General features: G+C 38.2%; 1 protein-coding gene across 2 annotated transcripts; it reads right to left on the bottom strand.

Annotated features, from left to right (window-relative positions):
- Positions 1 to 960: 960 nt before the first annotated feature.
- Positions 961 to 18,660, bottom strand: LOC128695603 (lipase maturation factor 2). Of its 2 annotated transcripts, none has more exons than XM_053786320.2 (11): positions 18,434 to 18,660; positions 16,499 to 16,676; positions 14,034 to 14,135; positions 11,787 to 11,977; positions 11,436 to 11,614; positions 9,024 to 9,135; positions 4,740 to 4,889; positions 4,321 to 4,526; positions 3,433 to 3,673; positions 2,933 to 3,146; positions 961 to 1,735 (listed from the first exon to the last, which is right to left on the bottom strand). In XM_053786320.2, exons 1-11 carry the CDS (start codon positions 18,528 to 18,530, stop codon positions 1,423 to 1,425), a joined length of 1,983 nt encoding a protein of 660 aa, XP_053642295.1. In that variant the 5' UTR covers positions 18,531 to 18,660; the 3' UTR covers positions 961 to 1,422. The 2 variants fall into 2 exon arrangements, with proteins under 2 accessions (XP_053642295.1, XP_053642296.1); XM_053786321.2 differs by having other exon boundaries at positions 1,288 to 1,732.
- Between the last annotated feature and the right edge of the window lie 1,849 nt (positions 18,661 to 20,509).

Below are 20,509 nucleotides of genomic sequence, written 5' to 3'. Positions count from 1 at the left end.
TCCTGGAAATGGGAAGTACAATGCCTGCACTTTAAAGGAGGGGTTTGGGATATTGGCAGTTTGGAGGGATATGTTGTGTATCTTTATATGTGTATGCTTCTAGACTGTTGTATTCTGAGCACCTCTGCAAAAACAGTGATAATGTGTGAGTGTGGTGAAAGTGTTGAATGATGATGAAAGTATTTTCTTTTTGGGGATTTTCTTTCTTTTTTGGGTCACCCTGCCTCGGTGGGAGACGGCTGACTTGTTGGAAAAAAAAAAAAAATTAATGACCTCCTTTTTGAAGGTTATTGAATTACATAAAATTGTCCCGCATCATGGATAACTGACTTTTCATTCTCACTAGTCAGCTTAATGAAACTTACAATATATAATCCAATACATATAATGCAAGCAATGTTGATTAAGATATTTTGATCTATTTTCAAGGCAGTAGGTTGACTGGCTCAAGTCAGTACAACAAATACAACAGTGTTAAAAATCAATGATGCAGCTCTTTCTTTCAATAACTGTAATTTCTATATTTCCAAACTTCACAGCATTTACTGATTAACTTTGTACCTCTTTGCCACTGAACATTCCATTAATGTCTTTGCTATTATTCACTCATGTGTATTGTATTGTAGGTAGTAGGTTGGTAGACAGCAGCCGCCCAGGGAGGTACTACCGTCCTGCCAAGTGAGTGTAAAACGAAAGCCTGTAATTGTTTTACATGATGGTAGGATTGCTGGTGTCCCTTTTTCTGTCTCATAAACATGCAAAATTTCAGGTACATCTTGCTACTTCTACTTACACTTAGGTCACACTACACATACATGTACAAGCATATATATACATGCTAAAATGCCGGGAGCAAGGGGCTAGTAACCCCTTCTCCTGTATATATTACTAAATGTAAAAGGAGAAACTTTCGTTTTTCCTTTTGGGCCACCCCGCCTCGGTGGGATACGGCCGGTGTGTTGAAAGAAGAAGAAGAAAGTGTATTGTATGTATTGACAAGTGGCATTTATTCCCTTTCATTTTCGCCTCTTGGTGAGAGAAAAAATATACCATATTGCAAGTTTGCTATATATGAATAAATTTCCAATGATTTGCTAGTACCTCATTAATGAACAGAGAATTACTATGAACGAAAATTACTTACCTAGTTACTATTTTTCTTGTAGCAATTACTAAATAACTGTAAGTATTGGCTTCATCACAAGTATTATTTAAATGAGAGACAGATGGAAGGATAAAACTATACTAAAAATGAACAAAACCTGAGAATCTTCAACCATACCGAAATCCATGACCCTAGTACTAAATCTGCTACATATCTAATGTAAACAAAAATATAAGTTTTCCTTCATTATAAGATGATATTTTTGGAGATTGTCCTACATATTTTGCTATGCTACTATGTTGAAATGGATAAAATGCTCAACATCTTCCTCCTTTTTGTCTTGAAGTGCCAGTAGTATACATTACAATAGGCTTTGTGCTTCCTTTTGCCCAAATGATAGCACAAGCTGTTATAAACAAACCCCACAAAACAAGTGCTGGTTCAAGTTTATCAACAAAGTTTCTTAATGTATTTAATCCTTGCTGTAGAGGCTGATTAGTGGCTGGTATATCCATTGTACCAATGGTGCCAATCTTGCGCAAGTATTCGACAAGTGGTGCATGATCCACGGTGAAAATGGGAAGGTAGTCGGCTTCTCGTGTACGTTTCCACCACATTCCGGATTCCCTGCTGGTATTGGATACAAGTGTTAAAGTGAACATAAGACATGCACATTAAACAAATATTCAGCTAATATTATAATAAAATAGGCTATAAAGCTAAGTGTCTATTCAATATTGCAGAGCCAGGGGAGAGGGAGGGGGAAAATATCTGCAACTATCCTAAAAATACTGTCATCTAACAAGTTTAAGCCAAAATACAGTGACCCCTCTAATTAACAGGCTAACAGTGAGGAGGGGCATACAATATTGCCAACTGTCAAAAACTTCCAATCTATGATTTGACAGACAAAATTCTGAATCAGCAGACTTGGTCCAATGACAGAAGACAACAGGACACTACGAATACAGGTATTGTAATCTGTAGTACTACAGTACGGTAAACATGAGATGTACGAGGCTGCTGTCGGCATAACACGATGTACTGTTTTGCAAAAAACTTTTGTTTCTTAAGTAGAAAGAGTACATTCTAGAATAACGATAAAAAGTACAGTACAGTAAATACATAAACCGGTATCATAGTTGTTTATTATCAAGTATTATGTATTATACATAATTGTACGTGCTATACTTTTATGTGAATGGCAGCGCAGTAGGTTTGTTTACACTACAGTTGTATACGTGGTCCACTGCTGACCAAAATGCCGTTATGCAGTGCATGACTGCAATTGCCAAAAACTGTTAAATAAAGGTCTGTTAATTTGAGGGTTTGCTGTAATGGGCAATGCTGGTTTGTTCACATCATTTCTATTTTTTAATTTTTTTTTTATTTTATATTAAGTGCTAAACCCATGTGGGTTATTCAGCACAAGATGTAGTGATTTGATCTTCCATCTGCTGACTGCAAGGTGGACTCACTCCCTATTTGTGCTCAACCAGATGCTCATTTTCTGTATACTTGTTTCTGTGCTTTCTTTAACCTCTGTTTTTTCAGTCACACATACAGTGATAACCACTATTATGTTCATAGTGAAGTGCTAAACCCATAGGGTGGCAATCAAACTTGATCCAATTAAAGGAAGGTATGCTCTAATTCCTCAAATGAAGAACCCATCAGTATCAAGAAATTCCTACCTCCCCCCTCCCCTTCCAATGAAGGAAGAGGAATGCTGAGGAGGAGGATGGAAAATAAGGCCAATAAGAGGCAAAAAATAAAGAAAAACAATAAGGCAAATTGTTCTGAAATTTTAATTCTAGTTTTACTTACCCTTCAATAGTGTCTGTGAAATGATACAAGTATTTAGAAGCTTTAATATATTTTGGCGGGGAGTCTCTCCAAGCTGAGGAAGGATCCAACAAAGAAATTACTTCAGGCTGGCCAGAAAGAAGGCGGTAAGCCAAGGAGATGAGCCAAGGGTTCTGGTTATATGTTCCCAGAGCAGCAAACCACAACTGCCAATCCACGCGTGGCTGGTGAGGAGCTGAAATAACATAAGAGATGGTGTGAGATGTAACTGAGGTTCAAAACTAAGTCACAAATAGGTAGTGATGTGGTAATGGAAATGAAATCCAAGAATAGACAGGTTCTCTTTATCAGTTACTATTCCTTCAGATTAAATTACTAAAACCTTACTAATAAAGGAAATATTAAAAGGCAATAGCAATTTAATGATATTAGAGTCAAGACTCTAAAAAATATATGATCTGTCCAAAATATTTCTATAAAAATATATTGTAATACACTAATTAGTACATGAATTCACTGACCTACTAAAGGGGGTGCAGAATCTAAGGCTCCTGGCTTGTAAGGAAATTCATACACAATCCAAGGCCCATCAAGGCTGTTGGCACCCTCCAATATTACTTCTGGTCTTCCACCAACTCCAGTCATACGACGGAAGAGTCCATAGGCAGAGGTTAGTTGCAAGTCAGAAGTGTGTTCATAAAAATTTTGAAACACAGGCCAGACGCGTTGATTTGTCGGCCTATCTAACACCGAATATGGAACCTAGATAAATAAAAAGGGAAATTCTCATTAACTCCCACAATGTGAGAAGCAAAGGTAGTCACTTATGTTGCTTGTGTAGTGTTTGTGTTGAATGCAATATGAGAGCGAGTGGTAGAGAAGCAGTACTACTGTTGCTGGCTTTATAGTATGTATTGTTAAATGTACATGAATGGAAGAAAGGGAGACAATGCTGCCATGCAGGGTTGTGTGAGAGAGAGAGTGAGTGAGGGAGAGAGGGGAAAGAGGAAAACAAGTCCTAATTCTGCTGGCCTTGCAATGTTCTATCAGATGTATGCAAGTGAGGAAAGCAGCTTACTCAATGCTATGCATACAGTATTGTCAGATGCAATCCAAGAGGGAGTGGAATGGGGGAGGAAGGTAAGAGAGCATGAGTGGGAAATGAGAGGAAAGGAAAGATAGAGGGACCCATCTGAGTACTGCTCATTGTTCTTAATTCAGTGTTCAAATATATGAAATCAAATGTAGAATATTATGGTTAAGGAACACGTCTTTCTTTCAACAAACAATATTATAACATTGGTGTCTATGGAAAATAAATCTTCTTCTTTCAACAAACTGGCCACATCCCACTGAAGCAGTTATCTCACAATACATGTAAACTTTTACAAATATAAGCCACTACTAACCAAACTGATTCCAAACATGATAATGGCAGCAAGTGAGTAGACAAATGTTGTGCTGAAGACGCCAAACCTGTCAAGGCAGCCACGAACTTCAAACAATGCAGAAGTGAGAGCTTCTGCTATTGTAATGACTAGGGAAAAAGCTCCAATAGCTATACTGAGGGGCACAGCTCGGGACATCCAGGCATCAAACTCTTCTCGATTAAATGCTGAAAAAAAAGGTGATCACTTTCTTTCAATTTTATGCTTTTTAATCAACATCAAGACACAGTATGTTCTCTTTGTGCAGAATACTAGAAAATTTTGTTAATATTATTTAATACTCTGAAACCCTCATATATACTTGAAATATCACACATAAATATAGAAGCATCCATAAGGCCCCTTTTTTCCTCTCTCCTCCCCAAAGAAACCAAGCTTACCTATGCTACACTCAATTGTCCCTTGTGGTGTGACTCGCAATGAGAAGTAGGCCATAGTGTAGTAAGCTAAGATTCCAAAGCCAACCCACTTGCCGATCCAGCTGCAGGTGCCCTTCACGTATGATATAAACCCAAACGAGAGATCTTTAACTGCAAAATTTAAGACACATTCTTCAGTAAATTCATGTAAATTACAATAAAATTTAAAATTTAATGTAATAAAATTCTATCTAAAAGTATTCCTTAGGATGCCTCTAAAACACAATGAAGAGGCATTTAGTATTTACCTCGCTCATAAAACATAATTTTATTGTCTAACATAAATAATCTTTGATAGGTAGTAGGTTGGTAGACAGCAACCACCCAGGGAAGTACTACCGTCCTGCCAGATGACTGTGAAACAAAAACCTGTAATTGTTTTGCATGATGGTAGGATTGCTGGTTTCTTTTTCTGTCTCATAAACACGCTAAGATAACAGGGATATCTTGCTACTCCTACTTACACTTTGGTCACACTTCACAGACACGCACATGCATATATATATATACATACATCTAGGTTTTTCTCCTTTTTCTAAATAGCTCTTGTTCTTTTTTATTTCTTCTATTGTCCATGGGGAAGTGGAAAAGAATCTTTCCTCCGTAAGCCATGCGTGTCGTATGAGGCGACTAAAATGCCGGGAGCAATGGGCTAGTAACCCCTTCTCCTGTATACAATTACTAAAAAAGAGAAGAAGAAAAACTTTATAAAACTGGGTTGCTTAAATGTGCGTGGATGTAGTGCGGATGACAAGAAACAGATGATTGCTGATGTTATGAATGAAAAGAAGTTGGATGTCCTGGCCCTAAGCGAAACAAAGCTGAAGGGGGTAGGAGAGTTTCAGTGGGGGGAAATAAATGGGATTAAATCTGGAGTATCTGAGAGAGTTAGAGCAAAGGAAGGGGTAGCAGTAATGTTAAATGATCAGTTATGGAAGGAGAAAAGAGAATATGAATGTGTAAATTCAAGAAGTATGTGGATTAAAGTAAAGGTTGGATGCGAGAAGTGGGTCATAATAAGCGTGTATGCACCTGGAGAAGAGAGGAATGCAGAGGAGAGAGAGAGATTTTGGGAGATGTTAAGTGAATGTATAGGAGCCTTTGAACCAAGTGAGAGAGTAATTGTGGTAGGGGACTTGAATGCTAAAGTAGGAGAAACTTTTAGAGAGGGTGTGGTAGGTAAGTTTGGGGTGCCAGGTGTAAATGATAATGGGAGCCCTTTGATTGAACTTTGTATAGAAAGGGGTTTAGTTATAGGTAATACATATTTTAAGAAAAAGAGGATAAATAAGTATACACGATATGATGTAGGGCGAAATGACAGTAGTTTGTTGGATTATGTATTGGTAGATAAAAGACTGTTGAGTAGACTTCAGGATGTACATGTTTATAGAGGGGCCACAGATATATCAGATCACTTTCTAGTTGTAGCTACACTGAGAGTAAAAGGTAGATGGGATACAAGGAGAATAGAAGCATCAGGGAAGAGAGAGGTGAAGGTTTATAAACTAAAAGAGGAGGCAGTTAGGGTAAGATATAAACAGCTATTGGAGGATAGATGGGCTAATGAGAGCATAGGCAATGGGGTCGAAGAGGTATGGGGTAGGTTTAAAAATGTAGTGTTAGAGTGTTCAGCAGAAGTTTGTGGTTACAGGAAAGTGGGTGCAGGAGGGAAGAGGAGCGATTGGTGGAATGATGATGTAAAGAGAGTAGTAAGGGAGAAAAAGTTAGCATATGAGAAGTTTTTACAAAGTAGAAGTGATGCAAGGAGGGAAGAGTATATGGAGAAAAAGAGAGAAGTTAAGAGAGTGGTGAAGCAATGTAAAAAGAGAGCAAATGAGAGAGTGGGTGAGATGTTATCAACAAATTTTGTTGAAAATAAGAAAAAGTTTTGGAGTGAGATTAACAAGTTAAGAAAGCCTAGAGAACAAATGGATTTGTCAGTTAAAAATAGGAGAGGAGAGTTATTAAATGGAGAGTTAGAGGTATTGGGAAGATGGAAGGAATATTTTGAGGAATTGTTAAATGTTGATGAAGATAGGGAAGCTGTGATTTCGTGTATAGGGCAAGGAGGAATAACATCTTGTAGGAGTGAGGAAGAGCCAGTTGTGAGTGTGGGGGAAGTTCGTGAGGCAGTAGGTAAAATGAAAGGGGGTAAGGCAGCCGGGATTGATGGGATAAAGATAGAAATGTTAAAAGCAGGTGGGGATATAGTTTTGGAGTGGTTGGTGCAATTATTTAATAAATGTATGGAAGAGGGTAAGGTACCTAGGGATTGGCAGAGAGCATGCATAGTTCCTTTGTATAAAGGCAAAGGGGATAAAAGAGAGTGCAAAAATTATAGGGGGAGAAGTCTGTTGAGTGTACCTGGTAAAGTGTATGGTAGAGTTATAATTGAAAGAATTAAGAGTAAGACGGAGAATAGGATAGCAGATGAACAAGGAGGCTTTAGGAAAGGTAGGGGGTGTGTGGACCAGGTGTTTACAGTGAAACATATAAGTGAACAGTATTTAGATAAGGCTAAAGAGGTCTTTGTGGCATTTATGGATTTGGAAAAGGCGTATGACAGGGTGGATAGGGGGGCAATGTGGCAGATGTTGCAAGTGTATGGTGTAGGAGGTAGGTTACTGAAAGCAGTGAAGAGTTTTTACGAGGATAGTGAGGCTCAAGTTAGAGTATGTAGGAAAGAGGGAAATTTTTTCCCAGTAAAAGTAGGCCTTAGACAAGGATGTGTGATGTCACCATGGTTGTTTAATATATTTATAGATGGGGTTGTAAGAGAAGTAAATGCGAGGGTCTTGGCAAGAGGCGTGGAGTTAAAAGATAAAGAATCACACACAAAGTGGGAGTTGTCACAGCTGCTCTTTGCTGATGACACTGTGCTCTTGGGAGATTCTGAAGAGAAGTTGCAGAGATTGGTGGATGAATTTGGTAGGGTGTGCAAAAGAAGAAAATTAAAGGTGAATACAGGAAAGAGTAAGGTTATGAGGATAACAAAAAGATTAGGTGATGAAAGATTGAATATCAGATTGGAGGGAGAGAGTATGGAGGAGGTGAACGTATTCAGATATTTGGGAGTGGACGTGTCAGCGGATGGGTCTATGAAAGATGAGGTGAATCATAGAATTGATGAGGGAAAAAGAGTGAGTGGTGCACTTAGGAGTCTGTGGAGACAAAGAACTTTGTCCTTGGAGGCAAAGAGGGGAATGTATGAGAGTATAGTTTTACCAACGCTCTTATATGGGTGTGAAGCGTGGGTGATGAATGTTGCAGCGAGGAGAAGGCTGGAGGCAGTGGAGATGTCATGTCTGAGGGCAATGTGTGGTGTGAATATAATGCAGAGAATTCGTAGTTTGGAAGTTAGGAGGAGGTGCGGGATTACCAAAACTGTTGTCCAGAGGGCTGAGGAAGGGTTGTTGAGGTGGTTCGGACATGTAGAGAGAATGGAGCGAAACAGAATGACTTCAAGAGTGTATCAGTCTGTAGTGGAAGGAAGGCGGGGTAGGGGTCGGCCTAGGAAGGGTTGGAGGGAGGGGGTAAAGGAGGTTTTGTGTGCGAGGGGCTTGGACTTCCAGCAGGCATGCGTGAGCGTGTTTGATAGGAGTGAATGGAGACAAATGGTTTTTAATACTTGACGTGCTGTTGGAGTGTGAGCAGGGTAACATTTGTGAAGGGATTCAGGGAAACCGGCAGGCCGGACTTGAGTCCTGGAGATGGGAAGTGCAGTGCCTGCACTCTGAAGGAGGGGTGTTAATGTTGCAGTTTAAAAACTGTAGTGTAAAGCACCCTTCTGGCAAGACAGTGATGGAGTGAATGATGGTGAAAGTTTTTCTTTTTCGGGCCACCCTGCCTTGGTGGGAATCGGCCGGTGTGATAATAAAAAATAAAATAATAAATAATCTTTGCATTATTTATATCAAGATTCCCTCTTTATGACAACATTTCCCTGGTTTCTTCACTTTTTAGCCAAGACATTCTTAATTTCTCATTCTACCCTAGGATACTCTATATAATATGGAATTTGCAATTGGGATCATAAATATGTTTCAAACACATTCAGTATACAACAACATAATACCAGACTTTAAAAAATAAATAACTATCAGAAAATGACTCAGATGTAAGGTTTTCTAGTCTATAAAACATGAAGTATACTCAAAGTAAACAAGTATTCTAACAGGGAAAAGTTTGGTACACACATACATGCATACATAAAAAAAAACATGCAATTGCAGGAACACTAACCGTGCTGATAGCAGAGGTGCATATCATCCATCAGCGACAAACACAGTGTGATGGTCAGTAAGTTGAAGAAATTATAATTTCCAGTAAAGATGATCATAATTTGCAAGAAAATCTGAAAGAAGTTTAACAACAAATTTCTTTAAATTCTATGAAAATATACATGTACCAGATCAACAGATGAAAAGACCTAAATCTCAGTCTTAAAATTTCTTGACAAAAATAAAGTGCATTAAAACTTACTTCCTAAAATTATGTTCACATTTTACATTGTAAATTCCTTTTAATGTACAATATCCAAAGTTAATTTGTGCAACATTGTGATCCAGTTATTACATTAACCTATAAATGGCTTTCCATCCAACAGCTGTAATCACAAAAAATATTATAGAGGCAGAGATATTCAGTAGACCATTGTGTGATACTGCCAACAAGTGTAGGTGACTGAGGCTAGTAGTCAAATTGCCTAAGTGTTTATTTTTCAATCAAAAATAAAAATACATTAATCTTCTGCATGTGACAGCAATTTTAAAATACTAGTCATAGTCCATCAAGGTAGGATGACCTGAGGAAAAAACACATTTCACCATCATTTATTCAACAGTTTTCTTGACAAAAGTGTGCAGACATCACAATTCAGATGACCCTCTGAACTACAACATCCTCACTCTACTTTCAATATTATGTTCCAAAAAAGCATGACTGAAGAACAGCATAAGTATGCTTCTATAACCTGAAAGTAATTTGGAAAGTCCAGGTTCTCAGAATAGGAGGGTTTCCTGAAGCTCTTGGACGAGTTTTCACAGATGAGTCTAGTGTAAACTGAAAAACTGGAATGACTCCTTAAAAAAGACTCCCATTAAAGACAGTTACCATATGCCATTAAATATACACAAGTGATTACCTTATTACTACATATAATAAGAAAATTTTTTTATTTTCTTTTTAGGTGACCCTACCCCAGTGGAAGATGGCTGCTGCACTGAAAATCATTGGCCAAGCATCCCTAGTTTTGAAGGTTTTCATTATCCATCCTATCATTTTCCTAGATATGATAAGAGGCACTGTTGTGATCTCTGAAAGTGAGATTCTCTGAAAAGCTTGTGCATAAAAATTCTACATTTTTATTACTTTTATCTTAGTACTATTGAGGCACTGTATATGTAATTCATATAGACAATTCAATTCAATGCATCTATCTTGCATAATTTATTCAAGATATAAAGGTAAGTCGGGTGTAGTAGACTGGTAGACAGCAACTGCCCAGGGAGGTACTACTGTCTTGTTAAGTGAGTGTGAAACGGAAACCTGTAACTGTTTTACATGATGGTAGGATTGCCGGTGTCTTTTTTTCCATCTCATAAACATGCAAGATTTCAGGTACGTCTTGCTACTTCTACTTACACTTAGGTCACACTACACATACATGTACAAGCATATATATACACACCCCTCTGGCTTTTCTTCTATTTTCTTTCTAGTTCTTGTTCTTGTTTATTTCCTATCTCCATGGGGAAGTGGAACAGAATTCTTCCTCCGTAAGCCATGCGTGTTGTAAGAGGTGACTAAAATGCTGGGAGCAAGGGCCTAGTAACCCCTTCTTCTGTATAAATTACTAAATTTAAAAAGAGAACTTTTGTTTTTCTTTTTGGGCCACCCTGCCTTGGTGGGATCGGCCAGTTTGTTAAAAAAAAAAAAAAATGCAAGGTTTCGGGTAGACTTGCTACTTCTCCTTACACTTAGGTCACACTATGCATGCATATACAAGCATATAAATACACACTCCTCTGGGTTTTCTTCTATTTTCTTACTAGTTCTTGTTCTTGTTTATTTCCTCTTATCTCCATGGGGAAGTGGAACAGAATTCTTTCTCCGTAAGTCATGTGTGTCATAAGAGGCAAATAAAATGCCAGGAGCAAGGGGCTAGTAACCATTTCTCCTGCATATACTACTAAATTTCAAAAGAGAAACTTTTTTTCTTTTTTGGGCCACCCTGCCTCGGTAGGATACGGCCAGTTTGTTGAAAGTACAGCCTCTTCTCCCTTAGCAATGTACTCGTTTACCAATGACTTGGACTGATGACTGGCTCTGTGACCAGTATACATACCTAAATAATGTATATTAGAGCTGATTTCCTGTATTCTGTCAATTAGAATACAGAGTACACTACTGTATAAACATTTAAAAATATATCAGAAATGTTATCAATGGTGCAAAAGTGACATTACAACAATATCATAGGTGGCTGACACAAACCCACTACTATTTTAGTATGCTCCTCACTTAGCAATGAATTTGTTTACCAACATGGTCTTAGAACAGAACTCCATTGTTAAGTGAGGAGAGGCTGTATATTTTTTTGAAATAACCAACATATATTAACTATCATTTCTCTAACACATTGCTTTCACTAACCTGAGTGTAACAGCTGAATATCCTGTGTGAACGCACAGGGCTGAAAAACAGAAATGGCACAGGAATCTCAATGATGAATGTGGCAACTACACAGAGTTTGTGCCACCACAAAGGAAGCTTGTACATGAACCATGCCAGTGCAGTTGGGATGCACTGAGATTCATAATGCAGAGGTAAGGCTGCAGAACAAAAAACAAACAAAACATAAGAAAAATATTTTACAAAAATTAACAATTAATTGATAATCATTTATCCATATGTTCATATATTAAGTACAGTTGACTTTGTAAAATCTTGCTCCCATTTTGAATAGCCTGCAAAATATATTAAGTTGCTCTGGAATTTACACACCTGTCAAGCCCCACCAAGTTGGGCAGCTACTTTGAAGCTTAACAACCCCAGAAGCAAACATGAGTCTGAAGAGTGCCCAGCGGATCAACCACATTGTTACTAGATTCCTTGGGCGATACTCAGACCAGGCACGCCGGCTTACTGGAGCTACTAAGATGGTAAGAAACCCAATCTCCAGCAGCAGTATATCCCTTCAAATAATAAATAATGACAGTTTTAGATGGATATAAAAAAAGTAATAAAATGTTTCGATCTATCTAAAACTTATCCCAGTACGGGAAACTCAAAACTTATTATGCTCACACTTCCTGACTTGTATACAATTTATACACCTAAAATAATGCCGAGTATACTAATCATACCAGGTAATGTGTATGGAAGGGTTATTACTGAAAGAATTAAAGGTAAGGCAGAGAGCAGGAGGCTTTAGAATGGGTAGGGGATGTGTAGACCAAGTGTTTACATTGAAGCATATAAGTGAACAATATTTAGATAAAGGTAGGGAAGTTTTCATTACATTTATGGATTTAGAAAAGGCATATGAGAGGGTGGACAGGGGAGCAATGTGGCAGATGTTGCAAGTGTATGGAATAGGTGATAGGTTACCAAATGCTGTAAAGAGTTTTTATAAGGATAGCAAGGCTCAGGTTAGGGCGTGTAGGGGAGAAGGAGATTACTTTCCAGTAAAAGTTGGCCTTAGAAAGGGATGCATAATGTCACCATGGTTATTTAACATATTTATAATGTTGTAAAAGAAGTAAATGGTAGAGTGTTGGTGAAAGGGGTGGGATTAAATTATGGGGACTAATGTACAAAACGGGAGTTGACATAGTTACTTTTTGCTGTTAGATATTGTGCTTTTGGGAGATTCTAAAGAGAAGTTGCAAAGGTTAGTGGACGAGTTTGGGAGGGTGTGTAAAGGTAGAAAGTTGAAAGTGAACATAGATAAGAGTAAGGTGATGAGGGTATCACACGAGTTAGGTAAGAAAAAATTGGATATCTCATTGGAGGGAGGGGGTATGGAAGAAGTGAATGTTTTCAGATATTTGAAAGTAGACTTGCCGGTTATGAAGGAAGAGGTTAACCATAGAACTGACGAAGAAAAAAAGGCAAGTGGTGCATTGAGGTATCTGTGGAGACAAAAAACATTATCCATAGAGGCAAAGAAGTTTATTTATAAGAGTATAGTGATACCAATACCCTTCTATGGGTGTGAAGCATGGGTTGTAAATGCTGCAGCAAGGAGGAGGCTGGAGGCAGTGGAGATGTCATGTCTAAGGGCAACGTGTGGTGTAAATATTATGCAGAGAATTCATAGTGTGGAAATTAGGTGTGGAGTTACTAAATGTATTATTCAGAGGGTTGAAGAGGGTTTGTTGAGGTGGTTTGGTCATACAGAGAGGATGGAGAAAATAGGATGACTTGGAGGGTGTATAAATCTATTGTGGAGGGGAGGAGAGAGGAGTCATTTTAGGAAAGGATGGAGGGAGTGGGGGTAAAAGAGATTTTGTGTACAAGGGGATGGGCATGCAGAAGGCATGTGTGACTGTGTTAGATAGGAGTGCATGGAGACAAATGGTTTCTGGGACCTGACGAGCTGTTGGAGTGTGAGCAGGGTAATATTTTGTGAATTGATTCAGGAAAACTGGTTAGCTGAACCTGAGTCCTGGAGATGGGAAGTACAATGCCTGCACTTTAAAGGAGGGGTTTGGGATATTGGCTGTTTGGAGTGACATCTAAAATGTCTTATCTGCACACCTCTGCAAAGACAATGATCATGTGTGAATGATAGTGAAAGCATTTATTTTTTTTTTTTTTTTTTTTTTTGGGGGGTCACCCTGCCTTGGTGGGAGACGGCCAAAGTGTTGGGAGGAAGGGGGAGGGAATATGCATGTTTGCAAACCAAACTTACACAAACAAAAATATTCCAAATTAGAAAGTAGAGAGAGAGGCAAGAGAAAGCAGTATGATAGAAAAATACAAAGAAGAGACTATTTCAACAATATTAATGCGGATATATATGTGAACATCATGCCACTACTTTTCAATAAAAATGTAACCTAAACCACTTAAGAAATAGGGTGCACTTTGCCCAATGCTTAACTAAACGGAATAATTTACGTAAATATTAAACTACCCATTAACTAAGAGGGAAATTTTGTGTATGAAGCACCTCACTACACTGTAGAGAGCCTGATATAATGAGAGACTGGGAGGGGGTAAAAATTATGAAGTGCTTATACTCACCACTGGAACCATAAGAAAGTCTGTCCCACCTGGTACAGAGATAGGTAGGCCCCCCAGAGCAAGAAGAAAAGGGTTGCTGTACACCATGACTTCCACACCATCCTGGAATAATTATACTGTACAGTAACAAACTGTATAACTACAATGTTCAAACTGTTTATACTGTTAGTACAGTAATGGACAATATATGGGGATAGTTTTATGTACAGTAAAGCATTCTTTATGATATGAGTTTTACCACAAAATAAACCATGGGGATAATGGTGGAAAAGAATGAAAACTGAAAGTATGTTAACCTGGAAATATTTGATATTAATAATAAATATTATTACTATATCTGTACAGTACAGCAGGGCCCTGCTTATACAGCAGGTTAAGTTCTGGGCCACTGCTGTAAAACTGAAAATTACTGTAAAGTGAAACATAGCCTTTTTTTTACTTTCAAATACATATAAAAGCCCGTTAACATGTTTACAGTATCATATATTAAGTGAGGAATAGAGCTAGACCAAAAAACATATACAGTGCACATATTACTTGCTTTAAAATATTTTCGTCTTTGTATCCCTGTCTAAGGCCTACTTTTACTGGGAAATAATCTCCCTCTCACCTGCATACTCTAACCTGAGCTTCACTATCCTCGTAAAGGGCTCTGGTGGCTAACGCTCTCGCTTCACACGGCGAGGGTCTGGGTTCGATTCCCAGCCAGAGTAGAAACATTGGGCGTGTTTCTTTCCACCTGTTGTCTATGTTCCCCATCAGTAAAATGGGTACCTGGGTGTTAGTCGACTGGTGTGGGTTGCATCCTGGGACACTGACCTAAATTCCCCCACATGTGGAGCATAACAAGGTGCTTTCTATATAGTAGTATGTCATTGTTGTCAGCTAGGCCTGTATACCTTGTACATGTACTTGTAGTAATTAAAGATATTATTATTATTATTATTATTATTATTATTATTATTATTATTAAAGACTCTTCACTGCTTTCAATAACCTACTTCCTATTCCATACATTTGCAACATCTGCCACATTGTTCCCCCATCCACCCTATCATATGCCTTTTCCAAATCCATAAATGTCACAAAAACCTCTTTACCCTTATCTAAATACTGTTCACCTACATGTTTCACTGCAAACACTTGGTCTACACACCCCCTACCCTTCCTAAATCCTCCTTGTTCATCTGCTATCCTGCTCTCCGTCTTACTCTTAATTCTTTCAGCAACAACTCTACCATACACTTTACCAGGTATACTCAACAGACTTATTCCCCTATAATTTTTACACTCTCTTTTGTCCCCTTTGCCTTTATACAAGGGAACTATGCATGCTCTCTGCCAATCCCTAGGTACCTTACTCTCTTCCATACATTTACTAAATAAAAGCACTAACCACTCCAAAACTATATCCACACCTGCTTTTAACATTTCTATCTTTATCCCGTTAATCCCAGCTGCTTTACTCCCTTTCATTCTACCCACTGCCCCACACATTTCCCCCCACACTTACAACTGCTTCTCCCTCACTTCTATAAGATGTTATTCCTCGCTCTATACACAAAATCACAGCTTCCCTATCTTCATCAACATTTAACAATTCCTCAAAATATTCCCTCCATCTTCCAGATACCTCTAACTCTCCATTTAATAACTCTCCTCTCCTATTTTTTAACTAACAAATCCATTTGTTCCTTACGCTTTCTCAGCTTATTAATCTCACTCTAAAACTTTTTTTTATTTTCAACAAAATTTGTTGATAACATCTCACCCACTCTCTCATTTGCTCTCTTTTTACACTGCTTCACCACTCTCTTAACCTCTCTTTCTTTCCATATACTCCTCCCTTCTTGCATCACATCTACTTCGTAAAAACCTCTCACATGCTAACTTTTTCTCTCTTACTACTCTCTCTATATCATCATTCTACCAATTGCTCTTCTTCCCTCCCACACCCACTTTCCTGTAACCACAAACTTCTGCTGAACACTAACACTATATTCTTAAACTTACCCCATACATCTTCTACCCCATTGCCTGTATTCTCACTAGCCCATCTGTCCTCCAACACCTGTTTATAATAATAATAATAATAATCAGCAATTAGCAATATAGAAAATTGACATAAAATACGTGTCCACTGGAGGATAAATCCTACAAAAGAAAACAAATTATAACTATGCTCTGTAAATTAAATTTAAATAAAGCCACAGGATTTATATATCTAGTGCAATAACGACTTTTATATTAACTACGCATACAACCGTGAACATGAGATGAAATAATTTACACTATCATATGGATTTACCAGCTGCTGGATGGAATATATAGCAGTGAACATTAAAATGATACACAGTGTATGTGAAGTAATAAACAAAATACTTAAAAAAAATGTTCCTAAATAAAAAAAAAGTTACTCATTTTTTTTTTTACTGAAAATTTATCTCCAAAATATGCATGCTTACCCCACAAAGCTAAGCACAGTTCCAACAAGGGTCAGCAGCTCCATCATATAGGAGACATTCAGACCAACATAAGATGAGAAACACAGCACAGTTAGTTTATCATAAAAACACTGCTTTGGGTATTTGAGATTTGGCAGCTGTGTGTGGGCAGGCAGAATTCCCTTTTCTCCATACAAACCTGCAAGAAATTAATGTTTTGAATGCATCAATGTGCAGTAGATCAACAATACTACTAGTCACATCTTACAGAAACTGGAGAAATGAACGTGACAGCATTTGCATGAGATGCTAAAACAGTTTCCAGTTATTAAAATATGAGCACTGAATTTTTTGCACTAATTAAATTTACAGTGTGGTATTACATAAAAAAGCGCATTCAAACATGAATCCTATATTACATGAATGAAATGAATTTACAGTTTGTAGTTAAAACTTAACCAGATTTTTTTTAACACACCAGCCATCTGGCACCAAGGGAGGGAGGGAGGGTGACCCCCTCCCCTCCCCCCCCCAAAAAAAAACTTTCATCATCACTCACTCTCATCACTGTCTTGCCAGAAACCTGCCAATACTATAATTCAAAACTGCAAATATCCTTACCAGGTCCTTGTTCCAGGATGCGACCAACACCAGTCGACTAACTCCCAGGTGCTCATTTTACTGATGGGTGAATATATACAACCAGTGTAAAGAAACACGCCCAATGTTTCTACCCGCGCTGGGAATCGAATGCATACCCTCACCATGTGAAGTAAGAGCTTTAGTGATCAAGCCACGGGGCACCGTGATCATACAATGATTATACATAGTGTATATTATTTAGGATAACCCAAAAAATGTCAGGAAAAAGTGACTTATTTCAAACAGGGGCCTTGTAATATATTATTACTTAAACCTTAAAAGTTAAAACAGGTAAGCAACTCCAGTAACTGTGATACTGTAAACCTTTTCTACTATAGTAAGTTTATTCAGGTACAGGTACACATAAATAGAGTTACATAAATTATAATACATAGCAGCATATGTGTAAATTACCTTGTGCTAGAATAATAAAAGTCAAGGCAACTTATTTCCATTGAGGTCCTTGAAAGTAAAGTTGAGAGTAATTATTATTATTATTATTATTATTATTATTATTATTATTATAATCATGGGGAGAGCTAAACCCGTAGGATTATACAGCACCTGTGGGGGAGGGGGATGGAAGATATTCAGGCTTAATTTAGGGAACTGGAGCACAGACCCAATTCCCTAGATCAAGAGCCCTTCACTAGCATCAAGGAAGCTTCCTTGAAGGGAAGTTGTGAGTATAATGGCATTCCTTGAAGGGAAGTTGAGAGTAAGTATAATGACATTCCTTGAGGGGAAGTTGAGAGTAAGTATAATGACATTCCTTGAGGGGAAGTTGAGAGTAAGTATAATGACATTCCTTGAGGGGAAGTTGAGAGTAAGTATAATGACATTCCTTGAGGGGAAGTTAAGAGTAAGTATAATGACATTCCTTGAGGGGAAGTTGAGAGTAAGTATAATGACATTCCTTGAGGGGAAGTTAAGAGTAAGTATAATGACATTCGGTTTATATTTATGAGCACCACATCCATTAATTTAATAAATCAAATTTCTCAAACACATATAAGCATGAAATTAAGTGATTTTTGTAACGTAAAATGCAACACCTCACATGATACATCACAAATACCTTACAATACGCAGTTACATCAATATTAACATAATTTACAACACTGCATTGCATTCAAAAAAAAAAATTATCGATAAGTTTATTAAGGTATAGGTGTACTTAAATAAATTACATAAATCATCACATATAGCAGCATATGGGTTGATTAATTAATATTTAGGATAACCCAAACTAGTCAAAAGTGACTTATTTTCACTGGTATGGTCATATATAACAAAAATTAATTTTATTCTTACCCGGAACCTGCAGATATAGAGACCCGAAGGCAAACATATAGATCCCACACATACACCGCAGGAAGAAATTCCTAGTGTGTAATATATCCACAGCCATAGTTGTATAACGTTGATGTACAAGGAGTGGAAAATAAGTGTCAGGAGAGCTCAGGAGACACACACTAACCCACACTAGCTCACTAGCACCTCCCTCCACTAGTACCTCTCATGTCAACAAAACAATGCATGGCGGCAACACACAAGTCGTATTTTTGCACAAATTTCTCTCTCTTTTGTCATTGACACGCAGTGTGGCCTTATTTACCACCTGCCATTATGTCACACTGTAATTATTATCTATACATATGCTTCATATATTGCAGGGAATGATTTGAAATTAGTCAGGGAAGTGAGCGTCAGTTATCTTGTTCGGTTGGTATTTTGGCCACGGCGAGGTGTAAGCAAGCAAGGTATAAGTAAGTTTATTCAGGTATATACAGTCACATTGATTATCGTATATAGCAGCATATGTGTAGAGAAACAAGCAAGCAAGTAGGTAAGTAAGCAAGCAAGTAGGAAAGTAAGCACGCAAGTAGGTAAGTAAGCAAGCAAGTAGGTAAGTAAGCAAGCAAGTGGGTAAGTAAGCAAACAATTAGGTAAGTAAGCAAGCAAGTAGGTAAGTAAGCAAGCAAGTAGGTAAGTAAACAATTAGGTAAATAAGCAAGCAAGTAGGTAAGTAAACAATTAGGTAAGTAAGCAAGCAAGTAGGTAAACAAGTAGGTAAGTAAGCAAGCAAATAGGTAAGTAAACAATTAGGTAAGTAAGCAAGCAAGTAGGTAAGTAAGCAAGCAAGTAGGTAAGCAAGCAAGTAGGTAAGTAAGCAAGCAAGTAGGTAAGTAAGTAGGTAAGTAAGGAAGGGAGAGGGAGCATGGACACGGGGGTCGTCCCTCAGTTACTAAAAACAACAGACATAGCCCCACTCCACAAAGGGGGCAGTAAAGCAACAGCAAAGAACTACAGACCAATAGCACTAACATCCCATATCATAAAAATCTTTGAAAGGGTCCTAAGAAGCAAGATCACCACCCATCTAGAAACCCATCAGTTACACAACCCAGGGCAACATGGGTTTAGAACAGGTCGCTCCTGTCTGTCTCAACTACTGGATCACTACGACAAGGTCCTAAATGCACTAGAAGACAAAAAGAATGCAGATGTAATATATACAGACTTTGCAAAAGCCTTCGACAAGTGTGACCATGGCGTAATAGCGCACAAAATGCGCGCTAAAGGAATAACAGGAAAAGTCGGTCGATGGATCTATAATTTCCTCACTAACAGAACACAGAGAGTAGTCGTCAACAGAGTAAAGTCCGAGGCAGCTACGGTGAAAAGCTCTGTCCCACAAGGCACAGTACTAGCTCCCATCTTGTTCCTCATCCTCATATCCGACATAGACAAGGATGTCAGCCACAGCACCGTGTCTTCCTTTGCAGATGACACCCGAATCTGCATGACAGTGTCTTCCATTGCAGACACTGAAAGGCTCCAGGCGGACATCAACCAAATCTTTCAGTGGGCTGCAGAAAACAATATGAAGTTCAACGATGAGAAATTTCAATTACTCAGATATGGTAAACATGAGGAAATTAAATCTTCATCAGAGTACAAAACAAATTCTGGCCACAAAATAGAGCGAAACACCAACGTCAAAGACCTAGGAGTGATTATGTCGGAGGATCTCACCTTCAAGGACCATAACATTGTATCAATCGCATCTGCTAGAAAAATGACAGGATGGATAATGAGAACCTTCAAAACTAGGGAGGCCAAGCCCATGATGACACTCTTCAGGTCACTTGTTCTATCTAGGCTGGAATATTGCTGCACTCTAACAGCACCTTTCAAGGCAGGTGAAATTGCCGACCTAGAAAATGTACAGAGAACTTTCACGGCGCGCATAACGGAGATAAAACACCTCAATTACTGGGAGCGCTTGAGGTTTCTAAACCTGTATTCCCTGGAACGCAGGAGGGAGAGATACATGATTATATACACCTGGAAAATCCTAGAGGGACTAGTACCAAACTTGCACAC

This window comes from Cherax quadricarinatus, chromosome 42, assembly GCF_038502225.1.
Source record: "Cherax quadricarinatus isolate ZL_2023a chromosome 42, ASM3850222v1, whole genome shotgun sequence".
NCBI classification, from domain to species: domain Eukaryota; kingdom Metazoa; phylum Arthropoda; class Malacostraca; order Decapoda; family Parastacidae; genus Cherax; species Cherax quadricarinatus.
This window is presented reverse-complemented; position numbering and strand designations above follow the sequence as displayed.

Bases quoted from the DNA above. Each gene is read 5' to 3' on its own strand.
- LOC128695603 (XM_053786320.2), bottom strand. From the start codon at position 18,530: ATGGCTGTGGATATATTACACACTAGGAATTTCTTCCTGCGGTGTATG. The intron at 3,147-3,432 runs GTCAGTGAATTC...ATGTTATTTCAG, and splicing joins TTCTGCACCCCCTTTAGTAG to CTCCTCACCAGCCACGCGTG. The intron at 1,736-2,932 runs GTAAGTAAAACT...ATCCAATACCAG, and splicing joins TTCACAGACACTATTGAAGG to CAGGGAATCCGGAATGTGGT.